The sequence below is a fragment of the Caloenas nicobarica genome, chromosome 12 (assembly GCF_036013445.1).
Source record: "Caloenas nicobarica isolate bCalNic1 chromosome 12, bCalNic1.hap1, whole genome shotgun sequence".
Taxonomy (NCBI): Eukaryota; Metazoa; Chordata; class Aves; order Columbiformes; family Columbidae; genus Caloenas; species Caloenas nicobarica.
Window position 1 is genome coordinate 11,745,895 of NC_088256.1, and position 19,931 is coordinate 11,765,825.

The 19,931-nt window shown below is 45.4% G+C and overlaps 1 protein-coding gene across 1 annotated transcript in view; it reads left to right on the forward strand.

The window, feature by feature from the left end:
• The first annotated feature begins 2,242 nt into the window (after positions 1-2,242).
• The window catches only part of MAMLD1 (mastermind like domain containing 1), an 82,709-nt gene continuing 65,020 nt past the window's right edge, over positions 2,243-19,931 (forward strand). The window contains exon 1 of the mRNA XM_065643631.1: positions 2,243-2,491. Coding sequence (XP_065499703.1) covers positions 2,438-2,491 — 54 coding nt within the window. The 5' untranslated portion in view covers positions 2,243-2,437. The remainder of the gene's footprint in view (positions 2,492-19,931) is intronic.

The following is a 19,931-nucleotide window of genomic DNA, read 5'->3' on the forward strand; positions in this document are numbered from 1 at the left end:
GTCTCAATCTGATTTCCATCTGAGTGCGTCTCACCTTACAGAAGAGAACAAAAACCACCATCTGGAAAGCAGATCTCCTTGACAACTAAAGACAACAGCATCGTTCCTGCCACATGTGCAGGTGCAGGCAGGACTCCTGTACACCCTACTCATGACATTTTCCTTTTGGGGAAGTCCTTTGGTGTAGTTTTATGAAGTACACATAGCAAACGATGGTCCTTACAACTTTTGCCACTTGTCAGGAACTTCGGATATCTGGAAGAGTCATGAATGACATGATTTGTCCAAAACTTCTGGACAAATGACTAGTGTGCACTGCAGGTGCTGCATAGAAAAATGGACCTATCATGCATTCATCTTCTGATCACGGTGGTGTCAGTAGGTCCAGGATATCCACAGAATGTGCGAATCCCTGTGTGTCCCACACATTTCATACACACACATTTTACTCCAAAAAACTCCAGGCAGATAGATGGGAGCCCTTACACACCCATGTATACCTTCAGGGGAGGGTTCCAGACATTGCATACTGGGCAGACAGCAGCACCTCCTTGCAGGTGGAGCTTAATACATGCATGATGAACGCATGTCTCCACTGGGCTTGCTCATTTTAGATGACTCCTTCTCAGCATGTTGGCTTTTTAAAATCTTATGCCGATGCCCTGATGCTGTGTTTGAGCCCTGGCACCTCGGGCAGGGTTGTAGATTTGATCTGGGCAGCTCAACAAATGCAAACATCAGGTGTTGATACACCTCCCCTTAGACACAGAAACCTTTTGAGATCCAGCCCTCGGAGTCTGTAGAATTCAGGGTGCTCACACTCAGACAAGTTTATTATTTTTGTGCTTCTTTACTTCAGTAGACAAAATACATTGATGTAATTTCAAATAATATAGAAGGCAAAATCACCAGAAAAGCAAATCAATAAACTTCCAAACAATCCAAAAAGAAGTAACACAAATACTGCTCAGAGGAGTGGGCCTGTAGTTACAGCAGTCACAGGAAAGCTAGAGGCTTTGGCAAAGGTGAAAACAAATTTTTCTTTGTTGATGAACTGATATTTCTGATCTTGATTAACTTGGGGTACAAAGATAGGTTTGGTCTATAAGTTAACTGTGAGTTGAAGATGATTGCTGTATGGAAAACTCGCAGGAAAGTGAGGCCAGGTTCTGGCTCCACTTCTATGTATTTGGCCACAGTAATTGAGTTTTATTCAAATAACTTTCTTCCTAATTTTATAGAGCATAATTTACTAATATTACTATTACATTTTAAAGTTAGACATTTTATTAGAAATGGTACTAAATCTTCCACATCTCATCCACTGAGTCAGCGTACCGGGACAGGGTTTCTAGCATCTCCAGCATCAGGACAGGAGTGACAGTTGTACTGATTTAGCAAGGCAATGAAATGAAATTATATCGGCGATTATTTTTCACCAAATGTGCTCTCCTGGCTGCCTGCAACTTGCTCTTCCCAGTCCTTTCTGCACAATTCAGGACAAGGTCTGAACAGGTTCTCAGCTTTCAGCTGATGGTCTGTCAAAATTAACATTCAGAGATTGCAGCTTGTAACAAGCACATTTATAGTCATATGAGAAGTGTGTGGTTTTATGGAAACTCTCTATTCAGAATTGTATCTGCCTGCAAAAATACATAGCACAAAGCGGGAAAACGAAACACCACCACTGTTTCCTTCTTGGTAACCTGGGTTCACCTGTGTGAGAGGAGTTTAACCCTTTTATAAGTGTTTTTTATCAGTGCTGAATATCCTAATGGCATAAAGAGAGAGAAGACTACACTTTTTAAGAATAACTCAAACCTTTACACTTCATGCCTCGGGCTATCTTTTCAGTGATTTGTACATTTTGATTTGGAAAAAAAAATATCCATTAATTGCTAGTATATTTCTGAGCTATGTTACTTCTATACTTAATGAACTTGAAGCTTTACGAAGAAGGTGGTAAACATGCTAAGGAGTTTTTTGCGTATTAAAATAGTGCCTGTAGGCTGCATGATTTTCACCTTCTTGCACAGGAAAAAAAAAAAAAGAAAGGAAGAAAAGAAAAAAAAATCCTTAGATCTGTGAGATTACCAGTTTCTAAAGAGAAGAAAGTGTTACTTCGCCTTTAAGCCTGGAGCCGTGAGTGTGTGTGTGAGTGTGTGTGTGTCTCCTCCTCTTTGAGTGACACAGCACTTAGATATGCCTATCAGTAACTTAAACCCCACAAACTCCACCTTCTAAGTGAGGAAGCTGTGGGTTGATGGAAATGTAGTGAGCAGATTGAGACAGACAGTGAATCATTAGCAAACTGCAACGCCAGGATGAACTTGTCTGGAACCTAAAAGGAGAAAACAGCCTCAGAGTCCTTGGCGGTGCTGGGTTTTGCTAAATACAGCCAAAGTGGATCTAAAAGCCGGCTGATCCCCAGGCCAAGATGCTGCTGGTTTCCCAGCGGGTAGAAGCACCACGCATGGAGCCACATATTCCAGTAAGTAGTATTTGAAATCGATATGAACTGGGAAAGTAGCAGTTGATTTTAAAGGACTTTAAACACCCTCGGAATAGTCGCTCTCTCAGACTCGGCGCGGCTGCCGCCGGAGCCGCTCCCAGCCGGGGTTGTAAAGTTTGCAGACGCGGTTCAAGAAAGTGCCCACCTTGTGCTGGTTTTGCTCGGCTGGTTTGTGTTCGTGGGGGCTGCGCCGGGGCTGTGAAAGAGAAGGAACCAGAAACTTGGGGTTAAGACTTCGCCCTCCTTTTTGGTGAGAGCCGATGGCTCCGGGGAGAAGAGGGAGGCTGTCGCTTGCGGCGGGAGGGAGGGAAGGGGTCCGCGGGCTCGAAAATGCTAGCGAACAAGGTGATCCCCGGGGCGGCAGCGGGGCGGCCGGTGCGTGGCGGCGGAGGGGCGGGCTGCGGGGTGAGCGGGGCGCCGCGTCCCGGGATAGCCGCGGGCGGGGAGCGGGCAGCCACACCGGCGAGCCCCGGCCGCGGCAGGGGACGCTCTGTGGGCTTTCATGTCATTGCGTGTGTGCCGACGCGCTGGGGTGCCAGGAGAGGAGAGGGGATGCTGCTGCCGGTCTCGGCCGGGGTGAAACACCGGCCGCCCGGGGGAAGTGCCGGTGCGCCCAGCGCTGCAAGCTCGTAGTATCCGTGTGTAAACACAGCCGTGCGTGGCCAGCCCAGCGCTGGGGAATTTTCAGTTAAACTTAAACAGGCAGGGAAGGATAAACCCATCCTCGCAAGGGGACTCCTTCGGGAAAGGTGTCACACGTAGATAGGCTAGTGCTGGTCTGTATTATTCTTTTAATAACTCCTGGCATTCGTGTTGGCAGCGGCGTGCCTGGTTATTCTGGGACTCCAAAGCGCACGTTATATTGGTAGGATTTTGAACAAAAGGCTCCGCCGAGCCCAGAAAAAGCCCTCGGTTATTCCTGAAAAGAGTGTGAAGCTCAACATGCAGCCTCCTTTTTGGCGAGGTTGCGTGTGCGTGTGTGCGCGTTTCTCGAAACGGGAATAGCCCAAAAGTGAGGGAGATGGCGCAAACGCGGCGTGTTTGCCACTCTCCCCGAGACTATCCATGTATTTGAAATAAAATGCATGCTGACTCACGATTTAAACTGTTTTGGTTTCTCATCCTGTGATTAAGATTGGGGTTTAAAGCAATTGCAGGGTAAACAAGGCGCTCGCTGACTCGGTCCCGCTTCTCCTTGTAAGGCAGGGGCTGCCCCTCTCCCCCAGTCAATAGGCGATCCCTCCTCCCGGTCCCTCCTCCGCCGCCTTCCCCGGCCTGTTGCTCGGCCCGGGGTGGCGCCGGGGCCGAGGGCACCGCGGCTTTTGTTCGGGTCTGGCTGGAGGGGGGTTGTCACCAGGGTGACTCGGAGGGTTCCCGGGGAGAACGGCCGTTTCTTGGAAGAAAACGGGCTTTGGTTTCCTTTCACACTGCTCACCCCTCCCACCCCAGAAACAATAAATTAAAAGGCTGCTTTTGTTTTCCCCGGTGCTCCCGGCAGGGCGGCGGGGGGAGGCGGCGGAGCCCGGAGCGGGGGCCGGGAGGCGCCGCGGAGCCGCGGCCGCTGTCCGGCGCGACCGGCTGGGCAGTGTCCCCGGTGCGGCGTGCGGACGCCTGATGGCCTCGCCTCTTCCCGTCGGAAGGGGACGAGCCTCCTGCCCTGGGCGCTGCACGAAGAGCCTGCCTGCTCCTCCGCCACCGGGGGGGACCCCGCAGTCCCTCCCCCGACCCGCCAGCGGGGAGATTAACTGCGTCTGGTCCCTTCCCGAGCCGGGGGCGGAGGCGCCGGGCTCCCCCCACCCCGCCGCCGCTCCGGCCGCCTCCCGCTGCCGTGCGGCCGCCCCGGCTTGGGAGCGGGGGGGTGGGAGCGCCAGGAGAGGCGAAATACTCCCCCTGTTATATAAACGTGAGTGTTTCCCTGCTTAGCGCTGTAATCCCCGGGTAATGCCTAATGCCCGTGCCCTGGGGGGCTGGGGGGGCAGAGGGGGGCTGCCCCTCCCGGAGTTCCCCTCTGGGCCGAGCTGATGGGGAAATAAAGCTGCTGATGCGCGAGATGGCCCATATGGTGCCTCCAGGAGAGACGGAGCCGGAACGGCCTTGAACCTGCCGGACCCGGCAGCTGGTTGCTGCCCCCGCCCCGGGCTCGGCCCCCCCGGCTTGGCGGGCGCACGGGCATCCCCCGGATAAGCGGGGGCCCTGCCCCGCCCCCCCGCTCTGCGGCGGCGGCGGCTTTTCCCCGCCAGCCCCAAACCCGTCTACCCACCGGGACGTGTTTGCGTGTTACCGTGCGAGCAGCTGACTGCAAGGAGAATAACAGCGAGGCTGGGAGGCACTAATGGTGCGGGGCGGCTGGAGGAGGGGCAGGGGTTCAGGGGACACACGCTCCGGGGGGAGCAGCTCCCGCGCTCGGGCTCTGCCCGCCGGCGGCCGCGCTCGCCGGGTGCCGGCAGGAGGGAGCAGTTGGAGAGAGTTAACACGCGAGCGCCTAAAAAAGCAGCGATCTAGTTCTGGCACTGACCATTTTCAGTTCTCTCTCCCTGCCATATGTTTGGAAGGGGAAAAAAAAGGCAATTTGGGAAAGATGCTCTCAGCTAAAGGGAGGAGGTGGGCTGAGGGAGCGAGATAGGAGGAAATTCCATGTTAGGAAAGCGTTAGCAAGGGGTAACTTCTAATGTTTTCCTGCCACTGACGTTGACAGTGACACACATGTGTGGGTTGAAATTGGAACGTCACTGAGTTTTTAAACTCAACCAGGAAATAGTCTGTTGCTCAGGGATAAAAAACAAATACTATATATTGTAAGGCAGGTAATATGCAGTTAACAGCTCCTTTCAAGGCAGTCAAAAGCTGTTTAATGTTTAGAATTGAGCGACTCAAATTTAATTTAGCTTTTTATTTTCAGAGAGTTGGCGTGGGGTTTTTTGTGGTTTCTTTTTAAGTTGGGGTTTTTCATCTCTATTTTTAATCCTTTTAACTAATACTTCAGAATCAGAAAAGCAAATATTGACAAGGCTTCAGTTTTAGTCCCTTGTAACTAAGTAGTTCAAACTTGCAAAGTCTTGGACTTTTTAAAGCTAAGGTAGTTGTTAAAGGGTTTTGAGGGGCACTAGTTATTACAGGAGGCAGTTATATTTTTAAAAATTCTTTTGTATGGCTTCCTGTTGCACAGGTAGAAGTGTTTTATAAATACAATGTGTTTGGTTTTGGGTTTTTTACTGATATTGTTACAAATGTTACAATGTGGTAGCATTCAGAGATTTCAAATGGGATTAGGGAGCTATTGTGCTAGGTGCTTTCGGAACATGCAGGAAATTTATTGCCAGAGTTCATGATCCAAGGTGTCAGTCTGACACTCTTGCCATTGCTTAAATGGTTACTAACCTGCCTGGATGCAATGGTAGGACAGGGATCGACTTAGGAACTGGCTTCATGGGAGAAACAAGTTAGGAAGGCATAAGGTAACACAAGGGCAAGGATAACAGTAAGTAAAATCCCTGAGTCGTCCTGTAGGTTAAGTACAGTGCAACTCACTGGTTCCCAGTCATTTAATCAATAAATGTTCTATGTTACTTGCTACTCTGATGAAAGTCGCCTTAAAATAACTTTTACGAGCATGTAACCATTGGAAAGTGAAGTAAATCTTGCACAAGCTGTGACACATGGATTTATCCAAACTGGGGGATGGAGTAGTAGAAGGTTGTCTGAGCTCCTTAAACAGGGAAAAAGGCAAAATCCCCAGGTTTTCATTGTTCCCTCATTCTGACTCTTTCTGAGTGTCAGCATTTTTCAACATTTAGGTGAAGGTGACTGTAAGTTACAATTCATTAGTAATTGGTATGGTCTCCAAATAAAGATAGCTAAATCAGTTTAAATGATGCTGGCGCCTCTCCAAGGAACGCTCTATATCTGACACATTTGCCACTCACTTCAAGGAACAATTAATATTGTACACTGCTATTTTTTCCTCTATGGGAAGAGCAGTAGTGTAACACATTACGAAGGCTTTCTACCTGATGTTCCAGTTTGACTTGCTACCTTAAAAAAAAAAAAAAAAAAAGAGAATTTTGAACTGAAGGAAGCAGAAGACACACCAAGGTTTTGCATTGAACTGTTTTATATCAATATTGATTTTTTAAGGGGGTTTGTGTTATAAAGAGGGAGCTTTTATCCCCCTGAGCCCTTTGGCAATTATCTTCCTGCCATAAATGTTGATACGCACATAATGGATGTAACTAAAAAATCTCCTTATCCCAGCAGAAAAGGCTGACTGTTTGTTGGAGCAGAGAGAATGCTGAGAGTGTGAATAGACAAACCCATATGTCGCTGGTGAGAGAGATAAATGATGGACGAACAGGAGTTGGTTACTATGGATCAGCACAATAAACCAATTCCCATCATACACCTCTCTTAATAATATACCAGTTTCAATGCCATTGACGGGTAACCTAGGTAGCACCAGTCAACTGTAAGTTTTTCAACTGTTCTTTTATACATCTCAAAGAACAGTTGGGACTGTTCTAATTTTTTCAGATGTTGAGTGCTAAAATTATGCAGAACTTCCTTCCTTGCCAGTAATTTTGAAGGGGAACTTCAGAGCATTGCTGTGAAATGTCAAATGTGCACAATACTGTTGTGTGCTCATAGTAAGTTTTGCTTTGTTTAACCTGTAAAAGGGATGCACTCAAATCAAATGCTTAACAAATATGCGAAGAAACCTTTAGGCGTTTAGTGCTACTCTCATTAGTGTTGTTTCAGATTGGACCGGATATTGGAAGATACTGGTGTATTGTTTTAAGTGAAAATAACACAATAACAATGCTGTGTTTAAAAGAAAAAATAGCCCTGCAGAATAGGCGGTGATCAATAACACAGTTTTGACTTTCTATAACCCATTTCAGGGCTTCCAGCAGCTGAAGGAAAACTTTGCAAAGCAGTCTGTGCTCGCATCACAGTCCCCTTCCCATGTTCTTTATTATTACTGCTAGTGTTTTGTGCAGAAAATTGAAGTCTTTGTCAGTTAAAGGCTTTACTTTATGTCCTTCTCTTCTGCTGGATATTTTTCATTGCAGTTGCTATGAACCAGCCTGTTAGCTCTGTGCAAAATGAAAGTATATCTCAGGTTGACAGCGTAAGCAAGGTTCATGGTTCTTGGGATATGACTCCATCATTTTCGAAGTCACCAGTTGCTCTACCAGAGAGTGATGCAGCCAGAGAGGGATAACTAGCAAATGTAAATGAGCTATAAAGAGTCTTTATTCCTCTAAGGAAGCCTCCTCACTAATAATAATTTTCTTTTTTTAAATGGAAGAAAGTGTACTACTAAGTCATTACTTCCCTTCAAGAGAAAAACACTTATTTTGTACAGCATCTACTTGCAAAGTCATAGTAGCTCTTTTTAGAGCTATTTACTTTGGTGTGTGTCTCAGGTGAGCTGAAAGGTGTTTGTTAGGCCAGGCTGTAGGACAGTACACCAGTCTTTCTCCTATCAGGGGCCAAACCTAGCAGTCCTTTTTCATTTTATAGGGGATGAGACTCAGATTTGATAGGGAAGGGGGTGGTTATGTGCCCCCCAAACTGCTCCCTTTCACCTGTTGAAGGAAATGAAATGGAAACGTAGCAGAGCGAAGGATTTTTTCTCCGCAGGCTGGATTTTAGCAGCCCCTTTGCTCCTGTGCAGGAAGAGTTGTGCCCAAAGGCTAGAGCAGGGAAAAGAACTGTGGGTTTCCTTCCTCCCCTCCCTCCCAGCCAGCCGGACTGGCCGCGGGCCGCAGGCTGTGCCCATGGGGCCAGCGAAAGGCCGGGGCGGCCACGTGTGGACATGCAGTGGGTGCAGGATTTCCTATGGCCCTTTACTCCGAGTGCTGCCTCATCGCAGCAATGAACCCTTGGTAAGTGCTGACCCAAGGAAAGGGCTGCTGCTCTTGGGGGGCAGGGTGCACCCCAGGCTTCGAGTGGTGGATGCTGCACTGACCAAAATTGCTCTTTGACAATGGGTGGCCGGGCTGAGGAGAGGGAAAAGCAGAATTCATCACTGTACAAAGGGAGGCATCGTATTGTGACTTGTTGAAATCTGCTCTGCTTTCCCCTGCGAGGGACTTGGCAGTTTTATTGATAACAAAGTGTTACGTAAGTACCCCATCAGGCATGTCCTAATTTGTTAATAATTGATGATCTGGGTAGCACAGAAATACCAGTGGTGTTAATGCACTCCCACACTAATCTGCAATCTCTGCAAGCCCCATGTTTTGCTTTGAATTTGATTGGAATATAAGCATTCTTCCTTTTCTTTTATTTTTCTTTTGAATTTACCTGGTGATCCAACCACAGCTGCCTGTTGTGCTTCCCTGTTCAGGCAGGGACAGCTAGGGGCTCAGCCTGGCGCAGACATGGTATAGATTACCTCTGCAGGGGAGGGTGTTAACTACGTTATTGTTTCACCCCATGTCAGGCGATCTACTGAGTGGCATCAGTGTGAGCCCAGGGGGAAGCCAGTTTTTTGCACCTTTTACCTTTGGAGGTGAAGTGTAAGTCCCATGGGATGGATGCGGTGGTGCCTCTGCGATTCCTGCACCAGGATTTGTCAGTATGGAGAAGCCAGGGCGCTTTTTGCACAACACAGAGCAAACACCCTTCCGTTTGTTCCCTTCTCATGACAGGTTGTATTTGCAGCTACCGGCTACTTTTGTCGTGCCACAGCTAGAGTGATCGGAAAAAATATTTACGTCTGTTGACACGCACAAAAAAGAAGTACTTACTTGGTGTCATCAACGTGATCTGGCTGCCTCTTTTGTCCTGCATTGTTTTGCTTTCACATTTCTGTGTAAGTTTCTTTTTCTCTAGAATTTAGTACCTCAGGACTCTGAGCAGGTTCAGGAGTTATATCTACCTGAGACATACCTATTTATTGTTTTCAGAATAACACAGCGCATTTACTCTGTTGTGGGCACTGAAACCCATTACCTGCATTAAAATCAGAAGCAGCAAGGTAACTTTCTAGTTATGTTGTGAAATATACTGCCATTGTTCACTTTTATTAACGTCTCGAGGTTGATTATACGGTGGTAAGAAGCCTGTTCTGCTGTGCAAAAGCCTGTCTTTAATTTCAAGTGGTTGATCCTGATCAGGCAGTTAGAGCGGCTGCAGCAACAATTGCTTGGAGCTCGAAATCACATTTGTGACAAGATCTGACCGGTAGTACTGGCTGCTTGAAGACTTACTCCAACTTTTCAGAGTTACCCTTTGGTTGTATTGCAGCGGTGGGGGACTTGCCAATCTTTCCTGTTCTTTGTGCCTAATTCTGAAAGACTGGCAAGCTTTATGCTATGTTTTCTGAAGAGGGCCCAGCTTTACGAAGCTGCCTGTCTGTCAGGGATTAATTTAACCTCTAATTACTACATTTTCTTCACAGTTTGCTGCACATGAGCGTGTTATAACAAAAGCACAAAGAAGAATGTCATTTTATTTAGCCACTACTCTGAAATTAATTTAGGGGGTATAGAGTCAGATCTGACACACTTGGTGTTAAAATAATTGTACTGGCATTAGAATTAAAGTACATAATCTTGTTGTTTCTAATGATACAACAGTACTAGTGTAAATAGTGTTGTTAACTCATTAGTCATTGCCACAGTAATAGGAATGATATCTAGAAATACTCAAATAAGAATGGCAGCAAAAGTTTTCCCAAAATAATTAATGGTTTCCCCAAAAAAGTGCATGGTTTCTGCTTGATTCCCATCCACCATTTGGTTTTAGGATTACACGTCTAAGAGTTGTTTGTTTTTTCTAAAAGGGTCTTCCAAATTGCAATAAACAAACATTTACAGCGGCTTGGGTTTCTTCCAGCCTGGATAATGATTTTTTTTTTTTTTTTTTTAAACATGCAGCATCTTGGGAACAGTACAAAAGGCCATATGTCCTCTTCTCCCTGCTTACACTGACATCAGTGATGCAGCAGTTCATTGAGCGTAGTGGGTAGTCTTGAAGGAAGGGAGCGAGTCTGTTTCTGTTATGAGACATAGGGTCATTTTCTTTTTTTCCATTTCTGTGTTCTGTAATGTTTACAACAAAGGTGTGTTTTGTTTTGTTTTGGTTTTTTCCTCTGGGAAGGTTTGGATTGGGAAATGCAGCCTATCTCCAGTTTAGGTAAATGCAGTTAAAAGCACCGTTGTTGTTACATGATAAATTTGCAGTAGCCGCCTCTGCGTCCTGCCCTGCGTCCATCACCTCTGAGCAGGCTTGTTGAAATGACTTTGAAAATGTAATTTCTCACATAGGGTTGGGTCCGCAAAATCATTGGTTATGGTACTGACGATTTATTTCTAGTGGAAACAGAAGGTTGATTGCATATTTTTGTGTCATGCGTTCAAGTTATAAAGCATGGGCCAAGCTCAGTAATTCTCCTTCAGTAGAAAATGTAACTGCAACTGCATTTGATGGGAAACTTTCCTCAAAGATTCCCCAAGGTCAGATAGGACATAGTTACAGAGTCAAATCTTGTAGCCCCCTTCGCAAAAGGAGAATTAATGTAGCATCGTTATCCGGGCTTGTGACAACAGTGACACAGGATTGCCAAAATGACTAACGGAAGGAGATGGATGATTGATTCTCTTTATAGTAGTGGATCAGGTTACTCCTCTGAATTCTTTCTTCACTTCTCTCAATTCCCAAACTGCAACCAGTTATTGTGATTATTTACTCTAATAACTTCCAATCTACAAGTAAATTGAACATAAATTAAGATCAACTGATGTAAGGGACGGGATGGTTCACTGAGCTGACAATAAGGTATGGAGACACTTTGCTGATCAGTCGTTACACGGGATGGCTGTTTGCTGTCTGTGTGGAGGGGGCTGGAAGCCCCTGCTCTGATTTTTGTGGATATGAGTTTTCACGTAACCATTTGGAGATTTCCTAAGGTAGAATCCAACCCCAAATAATGCCTGCTCTAATTTTAAAACTGTCGGCCTTTTTTTTTTTTTTTCCAGAAGGTCTGAATATCTGTAGCACGACAGGCCTCCAGACATGAAAAGAAAATATTTAAAGACAAAAAAATGGCATCTACTCTCAGGCATGTATTTTAATGTTTCGTTCTCAGCCACAGATCTTCACAGGTTAAGTTCTGGGCAAAGGCAAACAAATGGATATTTTACAAAGACATTTGTCACACACAATTCCACTCACACGAGAAGCTTTTCCCCCATACATTAGCATGTAACGTTTTAGTGTGTAAACATTTTCATTAGTTTAAGGATAATTATGCAACACTCATTTCTTGTGATTATTGGAATGGATACTGAGTATAATTACATTTTGTTTTGACTAGTTACTTGAAATCTTACTAGGATTCTCACAGTTCTAAATCTATATACAGAAGTAACTTCTGAATTCATCCAGTATCTCAGTAACCCAGTAGATCATGCTGATGGGCAGGTACTTCTAAGGACTTCACTTTTCCTGTTCCTTTAACTTATTTTCTTAATTAACTGTGTTGATTTAAAGTCACACAAACTGAAAAGAAACCCAAGTATACACAATCTTGCAGTCAGAAGTACAGGCAAAAGGTTTTGATCCCTGACTGCCAAATGGTGACTCATTAAAAAGAAATTTTTGTTCCTCCCTTTTCAAAGAGTTGCTCGCTACCATGCAGTAAAGATCTAGTTTTGATGCTACTGCATTGAAATGCCTGACATTGTTGGTGTATTAAGTCCAAACTCTGTAAGATCATTTGATTACAGGCTCCATGAGGTTTTGTTTTGTTGTTTTCCTCTATCAAAAAATAATGTTGGGTGATTTTCTTCAAGCTTTATCCTGCCCGCTTGAGTATAGTCTAAAATGAAACATGTTTGGAATTTAATAACAGAGGACCCTCTCCATACTTTAAGCAGTGGATCATTCAATATATTTTTAAGCACACAGTAGCATGCAAGCACTAATTTGTTTATAATTGTGCATTGGGTAACATTAGACAAGGAGACTGGAATTTGTCTAAATTTAAAAAATTGTCTTCCACATCAAGGGTTGTGTGTAAGCATTTTCTAATACGGCATTGCATAAAGCTGAAAATTGTACTGAAGAGACAGAGTCAAGATCCAACCAAAGGCATGCCCCTTTTCTCAATTTCCATATTAATCTTGACTCTTCGAGCCATCTCCTTTGTCTTCCTGTTCTTACCTATTCTACATATTTGATGGAAGGGCACAAAGCTGTGTTTGAATCCTCCATTTCATCTCCTCTCCCTGTTTATGGATTGGTTGGTTTGAACTTTACATAGTGTTGGAAGGATGTTTTCTTGGTTGCAGCAACACTTATATTCGACTTGAAGCAGAAGGAGAGTGTGTTCGGGCTTTTCAGTCTTTATGAGAAGTGAATCTTGGTCCCTGATCCCAGAAGGTAGATCAGCCTTAATTTCAAGTGAAAGTGCTGCATCTTCAAATAATTTCCCATGTCAGTTAAAGTTCAATATTCTTGAATTCCAGAAATATAGATGAATTAAATCTAAAGTTTAGGGCAAGTGTGAAGGATGTAAGAGAAGATGTAGATGTTTCTTCTGATGCCTCCCTCCCCTTCAGGGCTCCTACAGCCTGTCAGCTGTAATCGAGTGATTTGATTGCTTTGTAGTGTTAAGCTAAAAGAATAAATCTAAGTGCCTTGGGAACGGGGAGCCAATGCAACAATCAAAACCAAACAAGTTAATAAATGTGAAGCATTTCTGCATGGTGCTGCTCCAGAAGTGCTACTTCTAGAAATGCTTGGGGGCATTAGTGGACCAGTCAATTAGTGTAAGTATGTTCACTGTACACACCACCACTAATTGGGTGCTGGGGGGTACACTCTGTGTTCTGAAGGAGAAGTGTGTGTCTTCTGTTGGTTCTACATTACGGAAGTCTTGAGTGTCGCAGGCTGAACTGTTTGTCGCTCACCTCCTTGCTTGCTGGTCACTTTAACATACCTGGAAAAAGCTTGACTTGGGCAGACGTAATTGTCCTTTTTTAAAAATCAGTCTGGCTCTGCACATCTTCTACAAATTCTTTTTTTCCCCTTGACAGCTCTTCTCTCCCCTCACCCAAGCCCCCAAAAATCTGGCTGGATATAGAGCATTTGAGTGACTGCCCACTGCGGCAGTTTGAAATCCAAATTAGACGCTTGGACTGTTTTCTGATGCCCACGTGCCAGGCTGCTTACAGTCTGGAGTCATTTGTAAGGACAACACACATAGAAGTGGTGCGAGCTAGAGCAGCAGTGTGGTATGCTGTTTTGTAAGAAAACCCCTTCTACTTGCCTGCATGGAACTGATTTTGGATGTTGGTGCTCATGCAGATAAGGCATGAGTTAATTACTTGAAGTCTTATGCCAGCCTGTAGCTTTAATTTTATCATATCTAAGAATAGTAGCAATGGGGAACTACCAGACAAATGACTGATTCTCGCTCTCCATGAGTCCTCCCTTTGTAGATACCAATACAGATGCTCCATGTCTTATTTCAGGATTTAGAATGGTGACCCACTTTGCAGCCTTCAGCTAGTCCAGCGAACATCCCTTCGTTGGCATTTGCACTGGGAGCAGAATAGGCCTTCGTACAAGGGCTGTGGAAAACTTACCATCGAATGGTTTGCCATCTGCTACCCAAAATGTAGTGAAGCAAAGTGTTACACTTTGTGTGGAGCTCAGGGCTTGATTAACTTAAATTACCCTCCTGTTGTACATGTTTGCAATGCCGAGGGAATTAGGCAGCCATATATTTTCAAGAAATACATGTTCATTATTAAGAAGGTTAAGCAATAACATCCAGTGGTCATTTCCTTTTGGAGCATAGCTCTGTCTCTGTAGTGTAATTTGTTTGTTTATGCATACCGCTGGATCCTGGAGAGGAGGTGGACCAGCTCCGCTGGCGTGAGCTGAGCTGCTCTGCGGCACTGGCTGGCCTGGCTGCGCCGGCTGGTGCTGCCCGAGCCACTGATGGAGAGACAGAGACCTCGGGTGTAGAGGTGAAGAGGTCCAAAGTACGGAGAGACGATGGTAGGGGAGAGAGAGCAGCGATGGGCTGGGACCAAAGGGAGGGCAAAGCCAAGGAGACAGAGGGAGAGCTGAGGAAGCCAGGCAGGTATCTGGGAGAAAGGTGGAGGCACAGCAGGTCCAGGTCCCCCTTGGCAGGGCTGGGATCCCTCATGTGCCTGGTCCACCAGGTCCAGAATCTCCTGTTGCTTCCACTCAAGCAGTAAGTGTTTCCTCTGTGCAGACTCAGTCTGTGTTCCTTCAACACTGACTCACAGACAGTGCTTTTCTTTATCTCGGTTGTCTTTTTTAAGTTTGCAACTCTTGGGGTTTCTTTTTCTTGTACTCCTGCTTTCATGGTTCTGTTGTGATGGCTCTGCCAGAGGAATTTGACTCTCTTAGCAGCAGTGAAGAGATGCTCCAGGGACCCAACCTGGTGTCACCTCTGGAGGCACGCAGAGCTGTGGCAGGGAGCAGGCACGGTGCCGGGGCCGCACACCTTTCCTTGTCCTGTGATCACAGGCACATGTTGGTTTGGTTTATTTTGTTTGTTCGAAGCACTTTTCCTTGGGCGAGCGCGGTGCTTGGGCAGTCGGGCTGCGGAACAGCTGACCAAGCTTACAACTGCTGTTCGGTGTGTGGCTGCAGGACCTGCCAGTCGGCTTTGAGCCGGTGCTGAGACTGGGACAGAAGTGAAGGTATGTCTGCACCACTGTCCTTGTTGTATAGATGCACTGGTTCGGGCAGAAATAGTGAAGACTACTTTCACCCGGCTAAGCTGCTGGTTACTGCCAGCAGGACAGCTGTGGTTGCATGAGCTAAGTTTGAGCGGCAGTAGGTGCTTTAGACATTAAGTAAATAACCTGGCACTTGACCCACACGGAAGAGCAGCAGAGCCCGGAGCGGTGTGTCTCGCCTTCCCTGGGCCAGCCCTGTGGGCACAAGTACGTGAGGTCAGCGTGCCTCGCCATGCCCGGGAAGCTGGTGCAGAAAATCAGCTAAAGAGCCATCTTCCCAAATCCCCTTTAACAGAAATTTGGGACCTTAGGGTGGCCTTGAATTCTGTAAACCTAAGACGGTAATATTCTCTTTTACAGCTGGCTGGGAAGCATTGTAGCTTCTCAAAAGTAAGGAGATATAATTCAGTGTTTATAAAGGCAGATGAGAAAGTAAAAGATTCTTTCGTTCTCTCTGAGAGCTTCTTCACACGTAGAAAGAATGAGTCACTCAGCATTTCATTATTGAATAGGAGCTGATTTACAAGTGTGTATGCCCTGAGATGAATGTTGGTGGGTGAACTCCTATAGTTCCCTCCATGACCATGCTGTAAATGGCTGCAGCCAGTTGGATGTAATTCATTCTGTGGCGCTGTGCTGTCTTGAAATGGAAGCATCATCCTTCTTATGATCTTCTGAAGTCTAGAAGGCCAATTAACATAGGAATTCTTGATTAGATTTAATTCACCCCTACTACTCCAGGAAGGTATCATTCTTGAACTACACAAAGAAAGACTCTTCAAACACGGATCCAAATCAGCATACTGGAGATCCTATTGGTAGGTGTGGTGACTACGATTAATATTTACTTCATGTCTTTCATCTTCCAAGTACTTTACACAGAACAAGCATTTCATCTTCACAAAAGATGTATGAGTTAGGTCAAATAAGTTTTACTGTCTCTGCTTTATTAATAAAGGCAGGGAAACTGAAGCGAAGAGATTAAAGTAATTTGCTCATGGTTACAAAGAAGGCCAGCACTGAAATGGTATAATTTCTGGTTTCTGTGTCCAGACTAATGTCTCTTCTTTGTAAGAAGAAGCAGTAGGACAAACTTTTGAGTAAGAACATCATAAGAATTTAGTGGGGCAACAGCAGATGTTGCAGCTACACCTGTGGCACTTATGCTGATGACCTGCTGAGCGATGCACTGTTCTCCCTCAGCACTGCAGTCTCTCATCCACGCTTACGGAGGCATCACCACAGATTGCTGCTTGAGTTGCAGAGCATCCATGGGCCTTTTCTTAGGCTGATATAATGGCTCAGTTTAGTTACTGGTCTGCTGGACCATTGGAGACATGAGTATGTGTAGAGATTTCTGGAGTTAAAGGAGTTTCTGCTGGAGTGAATGTGATGAGGTGCGTACATGATCTTATTCAACTCAGTGATTCTTGAGATGTTCCCTTGGAGATGCCCTAGAAAGTGCTTAAATTATATTGCTGAATTTTGAGCATGCAAGCGGTGTCATTAATATGGAAAAATTATTTGTTTACCTTTGGCTTGCATAGGGCAACTCACAGAGCTTGATTTAAGTATATGCTCAAGTGCATTGCTGAGTCGGGGCCCCAGTTAACAGCAAAGGCTGTGTTGCCGTGAACTTGCAGACTGGCAGACAAGTTGTTGAGGGCCCAAAGGTAGGTTTTGGTTTAAAGAGCTTCCTATCAAGATGAGTCAGTGGACAAAGCTTAACATCTGAGAAAGTTCTTATCTGAGAAGGCATCTGACCTTTTGAAAGAGAAACCTCCTTTGTGGGTGCGTGTGAGTTTTGTGCACCCTCTATCAGATTGTACAGCTGGTTGACTGTACTGGAAATCCTCACCTGGGGTGGCATAACAATCGTGTTTTAGTTCCTCCAGTCCCACCATAGTGAAGGAAGAGGAGATGCCTTTGCCTGAAACTGGAATCTGCTCAGGAATGGCAGCTGTAGAAGACACTTCATTTTGTCTAGATTTGACTGTAAATTCAGTCTCCTGTTTCATGTGGAGTAACGATTTTTACGCTGCAGTGAAGAATCACTCAGCCAGAGAAGGGAGACAGGAGAGCAGAGCAATGCCGCCCTGCTTTCCTTGTAAGGCCACAGTTCAAAATGTTTAATCAGTTGTTTCGAAACGGTGGCTCCTCTCCTTTGAGGAAGGAATGATGTATCAGCAAAAGCTGACCAAATTGATGTAGCAAATCAATTCTATGGTAATCCGTTTATTTAAACTTTGGTACTTAATTTTATAAGCTCTTCTCAAGTGTTCCTGTGCTCCTGTTCATTAGCCAGTATTCTTTTATGCTATCGCTTGGAGGTTTGTGCTGCAGATAGCAAAATGGCCAGGACATGCCACTCGAAACTGCCTCTAAATGTAATTCAAGCAGGTCTGCAATAATAGTGCTAAAAGAAGAGCTATTTAGCAGCATTATTAATGGGCAAAGAGTTCAGGCAGGATTATGAAAAAGTAAATTTTTATTAAGAGTGGAGGAGCTAGAAGAATGGACTGATTGCCCCGAGTCCTCTGGGCCCTCAAGCAATCAATTTCCCTTTCTAGTATTCAGTTACTTGCTAATTGTATTGATTTTTATCAAATATGTGTACAAATCAATTTTATATTTTAGTGCTGTTAAAAGCTTCCGTCCTTCCTCACAGGCAGTGCTGCTCTGATCATTCTCATTGTCTCCCTTTGTTTTAATGCTTTCGTCCTAATGTATATTTTTGTTAGGACATGCATGTTTTTCTTTAGGACATTTAAGCGGGTGGGGATTTTACCTGGATGCTCAGGGTTGGAGTAAACAGGCGTCACTCGAACAAAACCTCTGAGAGCACAGTGAAATTGTCTGCTTAAAGTAAAAATTGCAGGAAAGGGATGTGTTGTGTCGTAAAATGGGTGGGTGCGGGTGGCCATGTAGTGTGGCCCCCTGAAGAGCAGGAAGCACTGCTAGTGCCGGAGACAGATTGTGCTGCAGAAAGATTGTAACTAGAAACAAAGAAAGGGACGAGTGCTGAACACGACACACTCATTGAATAAACATGAAAACGAAGTTGGGGTGGCAAAAATTAAACTCCTGAAATAATGCAAGCTGTTTAATCGGTGCAGGCTCCAACGTTTCTAAAAACCGTGTCACTCGGGCACCTCAAGTAAAGTGGATGCTGGAGACATCGCTAAACAAAGTGAATGTATTGAGCTCTGAACAAAATAAAACAACGTTCTCCATTTGTGTTTGTTTATGCCCATGGCGGTTTAAATTGTTCCTGTCAAACTTACCTATTTTCTGAGATAGCGCACTCTCACGCTCGCTTTTTAATGTAAGCTACACAGTTTGGAGTTGAGGAAAATCTTTCTTGCTGTGTGTGTAAGCCTGAGAAATTGGCTCTTGTAACTGAAATGTTTGGGGTATGTACAGCACTGCCAGAGACGGTGGGAGAGACTTTGAACTTTTCATGGTGTGAGCAGTAGTCAAGAGAACAAGGAGGGTTAGGGCTCTGCTTTTCCACTTGCCTCTTAGTGTTACACTACAGAGTTTATGACACTGTGTTTTCTGCTCTTATTGCTAAGGCACTTAAAAAAAAAAAAAGAAGAAAAAAACGAAAAAGAAAAAGATACTCTTATCTTTTTCTTAGTGAGGGAATAGTTGCCTTAGCAAGTGTCCAGGTATATCCACATATCTAGTAAAAATACACTCTTCATTAAAAAACTTATACAGTGGTAGAAACATAAAGCATTTTATATTTGACATCAATCCCTTTGGTCTTTTTGTTTTTGTTCTCCTCCCTGCTTCCGCTAATGTTTCTTCATTACACAGTGATCCCAGCTGGGAAAGCCAGCAGAAACCACAGCTTTTTCAGCCTCTTTTGTCTGCCAGCCGGTGCTCCCAAAGGCAGAGGTGCTATGGCATGGGCAGACGTACCCCAGCCCTCCCATCAGTTCAAGTGGCACATAGGGACCTGGGGGGTGGCACATCAGGAGCCCCCAACCAACAGCGCAGTCAGAAGCGGGTGTCTTTGTGCCCTGTAATGCGGTTTGCTGGGCTCCCTAGCTGCCACCGTGGCTGTTCTTGCTACAGGGTACCTAATATTTTCAGATCCGGGTAGGCACCTCGACCGTAATCATCAGTGTAATGCTTTAGAAGCTGGTTAGGAGAAACGAGTCTTACTCCCCTTTGATCTCTGTGTGCAGTGAGGTTCATCGCTGCATGCCCAGCTGGAGCAAAGGGGGACGTATCCTGCTCCCGTGAGTAGCTGCCCTGGGAAGCTCCGGGCTCCGCACCCCCCGGAGCCCCTGTCCTTGGGGAAGAGCCGCCGCCAGCCCTGCCTCTGGCGTGGCCTCATCTTGCAAACCCCGAGCGCGTTTTTTTGTCGTTAGGTTTATACAACACCTCTTGTACGCGCAATCACCAACTGGATAAGCTGTATGAGAGGTCATTATAACACAGAGAAGATAAATGTACCGGTTCTGCTGGAGGCTGTCCTCAGGCTGTTTGTTATGTGTCTCTAACACTGTCACTACATCACACACTTCCTCGATCTCTGTATTACCCTACAAGCCTGTCTAATGGGATCCTCTGTTGCTGATTCCAGCTTACCCTGACCTACTTCTTTCTTGTGTCCCAGCAAGCTGTCAGGAGCTATCAGAGCACTGGGAGCTGAAATAAACACTCACTGAGGGGAAAAG